At 43.7% G+C, this 4,958-nt stretch overlaps 1 protein-coding gene across 1 annotated transcript; it reads left to right on the top strand.

Moving 5' to 3' along the window:
• Nucleotides 1-200: 200 nt before the first annotated feature.
• Nucleotides 201-4,215, top strand: LOC118756663 (the record flags this gene model as incomplete). The annotated part of the gene is given in 4 exon segments (XM_036491417.1): nucleotides 201-1,181; nucleotides 1,641-3,074; nucleotides 3,240-3,946; nucleotides 4,009-4,215. Coding segments are annotated over 4 exon segments (3,329 nt in total), but the record flags the coding sequence as incomplete, so codon positions are not given.
• Between the last annotated feature and the right edge of the window lie 743 nt (nucleotides 4,216-4,958).

The following is a 4,958-nucleotide window of genomic DNA, read 5'->3' as shown; positions in this document are numbered from 1 at the left end:
CATTTTACCTATGTCGGAGTCGATAGCTGCATAGCTGAAGTAAGTTGGAGCTGTGACGCTTGTGAACACAGTGCATCGGCAAGACTTACAAGACCCATCTCTTCATCATCGCCTACGACCAATATTGGAGGAACAACAGTGGATCGTCCTGAACAATTTTTCAGTGACCGAACCGATCGCAACTGCTAATTTATATGGTGACCAGATATTTACCGAAGCGCATGCAATGACACCTGGGCAGACTACTCAATGTGTACGAAGACCAATTCCGGTCGTACAGAGTACTTCAACGGTTTCGCAAACTTTTCCCGGTACAGCAGCGTTCACCAATCCAATGAATTTCGTATCATTACCAATCTCCGAGAATCCGAAGACGCCAAGCGTAATAAATACGCATCACAATGTATATGCGCTGGGAGGCGTTGAGTCAATGCTAAATGCAACTGGCCAAAATCATAGTTCACCAGTAAGTCAACGAAATCTGCAGCTTGAGCGACTAGAGGAGGAGTTCAAGATCCAGCAACAGTACCTGGAAAATAAATATAAAATTTTATCGCAATCTTCGGAATCTATCTCGTCGAACACCTTTAGTTTACTCAACAATGGGCCAACAGCTACGCAACTAGCAGCAAGGCAATCTATACCAAAACAACTGCCTATGTTCAGCGGCGATCCTGAGGAGTGGCCGCTATTTATCAGCACATTTGAAAATAGCACTGCAGTAGCTGGATACTCAGACGCGGAGAACCTCATTCGTTTGCAAGCTTGTCTCAAAGGTAAGGCTCGTGACATAGTGAAAAATAAATTATTTTTGCCATCTATGGTTGCCGACATAATCCAAACGCTAAAGATGTGTTTCGGTAGACCTGAGCAGATTCTTGAACGTGCAATGAATAGGGCTCGCGCAATGCCTCCTATTAAAGATAAATTAGAATCACTGATAGATTTCGCCTTATGCGTGAAGAATATTTGTACAACTATGGAAGGATGTCAGATGTATGCACATTTACACAACCCACTTCTCGTCAAAGAATTAGTCGACAAACTTCCGAATAATCAAAAACTCAACTGGGCGATGACTCCTAAAGACAATGCAATCCCTGCTGTTAAATTATTCAGCGACTGGCTTTACAAACTTGCTGAAGCTGCTAGCATGGTCGTATCTTTTACGCCAACCAGAGGTAGTTCAGTAATGAACACTCACACCGTTGCGTCGCAGGACGAAGTACACCAGGTTGATAGAACCCTTTTCCAGAACAAATTGTGTTGCTGTTGCAAAGGTTCCGATCATAATGTATCGCAATGTAGCGTTTTTAAAAATCTCCCATTAAATCGTCGGTGGGACACTGTAAAATCAAACAGTCTTTGCCGACAGTGCCTGGGTACACATAAGCGCAGGTGTTTTGTGGAAAAGGTGTGCGGTATAGACGGCTGTACTATAAAGCACCACAAGTTACTTCATAAGACAAACGTCTCGTTAATCTCGAACCGACAAGCTACGAAGTCTGATATGCTCCCGCAATCGGACGCCCAAGTAAACACCCATAGCCACAGCGCTGTCGGGAAACAACCATATTTTAGGATCGTCCCAATTTTTATACATGCAAACGGGAAAATGGTAAAAGTTTTCGCCTTTTTAGATGAAGGTTCAGCAGTAACATTAATCGATAAGAATTTATTTGATGAACTTGGCCTTAAAGGTACACATGATCCTATATGTCTACGGTGGACTGGTAACACGACACGCTCCGAAAATGAATCAGTGCGAGCAACAATCAAGATCTCGAATGCTACCAATAGGCGTACATATAAATTGAATGGTGTGCATACTGTCAACGCCCTCGACTTACCTGAGCAGTCGATCGATGCTGAAACAATAGCTAAAAAATATCCGCACTTGAACGGTTTGCCAATCGAATCTTATAATAAAGTGAAACCATCGTTACTCATTGGCGCTGAGAACTGGAAATTAGCTGTTCCTTTAAAAGTAAAAGAGGGAGCGTGGATGCAGCCAATCGCTTCGAAAACGCGTCTAGGCTGGACAGTTCAAGGCGGTCAGAACGATCACATTTTTGACTTCCGACTCAACGTTCACTATTGTGACTGCCAGAAGGGCTACCTAGAATTACATGAGAGAGTAAAGGAGTTCTTCAGATTGGAGTCACCGGACGCATCAAATTTGTTATCTGCAGAAGATCAAACGGCCGTAGACTTAATGAATGCCACATGTCGCAAGGTTGATGGTTTTTACGAGATTGGTTTGCCATGGCGAGATCCAAATGTATCTCTACCAGACAGTTACTCAAACGCGCTTAACCGAGCCATATGTCTCAAGAGGAAGTGTGCTCGAGATCCAAATTTGAGAGCAGAAATTCAGCAGCAAATTAACAATCTAGTATCAAAAGGTTATGCTGAAAAACTAAGCACACCTGAACTTCACATGGAAAGGGAAAAAGTATGGTATCTTCCCATATTCGTAGTAACGAACCCAAATAAACCGGGAAAGGTACGTTTAGTTTGGGACGCTGCAGCGAAGGCCAAAGGGGTATCGCTAAACGACTTCCTGCTTACTGGTCCAGATATGCTCAATTCACTGTTCGAGATATTGTTGGCGTTTAGAGTAGGTAAAGTAGCCATATGCGGTGACATCTCCGAGATGTTTCACCGTATCAAAGTCAGAGAAAGCGACCGACATGCTCAGCGATTTTTATGGTGGGACAACGATGAAGAATCAAAACAACCGAACATTTACGTCATGCGAGCATTCGGAACGAGCTGCGCTCCTTACATTGCGCATTTTGTGCGCGATAAAAATGCGAGCTGTTTTGAAGAAGATTTTCCACGAGCGGTAGAAGCGATCCAAAAACATCACTATGTGGATGATTTTATAGATAGTGAAAACAACGAGCAAGCAGCTTTAGAATTAGCTCTGCAAGTTAAGCAAATTCATGCATCTGCCGGTTTTAACATACATAGCTGGACCTCCAACTCCAAGTTCGTCCTCGAACAACTACGTGGAGATGCGGCAGAAATTCAAGGCCCGAAAGAGTGGGGATCTGCGGCAAAAATATTAGGTATGTTTTGGGATTCAGCTAACGATTCGTTTAGATATATTTGCAGATTTATGCGATTACGCCGAGATGTCGTAAACAACTCGATCGTACCGACAAAAAGAGAGATACTTCAAGTACTCATGTCAATTTTTGACCCGCTCGGACTTATAAGTTGCTTCACTATAGGGCTTAAAATCCTTCTCCAAGATATTTGGCGATCTGATATTGGATGGGATGAACCCCTAAGCATAGATTTATATGAAAAATGGTGCCATTGGAAGTCAAATATTGAAGTTATAAAGACAGCGAAAATTCCTCGCTGCAATTCAGAGTTTTTACAACATGCGAAGGAGGTTCAACTTCACATGTTTGTGGATGCTGGCGAAAACGCATATTCAGCTGTGTGCTATTTCCGTGTTGAGCATACTAATGGCATCTCCGTTGCACTCGTTGCCGCGAAATCAAAGGTCTCGCCTCTAAAGCCATTGTCTATACCTAGACTAGAGCTTCAGGCCGCACTCGTAGGAGTAAGACTAGCAGGTGCAGTACTTAATGTTCAACGCATACCCATAACAAAACACTATTTTTGGACGGACTCGAAGACGGTTCTAAGGTGGTTGCGAATGGACCCGAAGAACTTCAAACCGTATGTTATGCATCGAGTCGGAGAAATTTTAGAGTCCACAAATGTATCCCAATGGGATTGGGTACCTTCGAAAGAGAACCCGGCCGACTTAGCCACGAAAAGTTCAGTTGAGCTTAACTACAAGATGTGGTTCTCTGGTCCACAGTTTTTACTATCTCAATCGAATGAGTGGCCTCATTGCAAAGAGTTCAAAGGCGACGAAATCGACCAAGTCGAACTAAAACGTTACGTGCTGCAAATAGACAGGGTAATTCAAAAAAGTTTATCGCTGGACACAGAATATTTCTCGGATTGGAAACGCTTATATAGAGCAGTTGCGACGTTCTTCTTGTTTTATTCACCTGTCTAACACTGCGCGCTATTCATATGGAAATTGCGCACAGCCTGGATACAAGTTCTTGCGTTATGTCGATCAGAAATTTTGTAGCTCGCCGTGGCTACCCACGACAAATCTTCACCGATAACGGCACGAATTTCAAAGCTGCGAAAAAGATCATATGCGCGGAGATGAAAGAGGTAGATTTTTCACTACTTATGTCAACATTCGACCAGATCAGCTGGAAGTTCATTCCGCCAGCAGCGCCTCATATGGGAGGGGCTTGGGAACGGCTCGTGCGGTCTGTCAAATCTGTTTTGTACAATATTATGCCGTATGCAAACTTCAACGACGAAAGCCTCAAAAGTAGCTTATGCGAAGTAGAATACATCATAAATGCACGCCCCTTAACTTTCGTTTCACTCGAATCAGACGACGACGATGCTATTACGCCAAATCACCTTCTGCTGGGTTCGCCGGATGGCTTCAAACCCGTGTGTACCGACGAATTAGACCTAAGAAAACGTTGGTACCAGACCCAAAAGTTCGCTGACAGATTCTGGCACAGATGGGTTAAGGAGTACGTACCCATCATCTCTAGACGTAGCAAATGGTTTAATAAGGTACCACCGATACGTGTTGGAGATATTGTCGTCATAGTCGACGAAAATTTGCCAAGGAATTGCTGGCCGAGAGGTAAGGTGATTCGTATTGTGACAGCCAAAGACGGACAGGTGCGCAGCGCGGAAGTGAAAACTACTTCAGGAATACTACACCGCCCAGCTACCAAGATCGCAGTGTTAGACGTCGGCTCTTCTGGGAGTAAACTCGTCAAGCCGGACTCATTTACGGGCCAGGGGATATTGCCGCCGATAAGTAAAGCTGAGTAGTGTAGTTCCTATGTTATTATGTTACTTATGTATTAAATTAGCATTTCTGCTGT

This window comes from Rhagoletis pomonella, unplaced genomic scaffold, assembly GCF_013731165.1.
Source record: "Rhagoletis pomonella isolate Grant_MI unplaced genomic scaffold, Rhpom_1.0 Rhpom_scaffold_11391, whole genome shotgun sequence".
NCBI lineage: Eukaryota > Metazoa > Arthropoda > Insecta > Diptera > Tephritidae > Rhagoletis > Rhagoletis pomonella.
The sequence above is the reverse complement of the archived record's forward strand: the minus strand, read 5'-3'. Positions and strand labels throughout refer to the sequence as shown.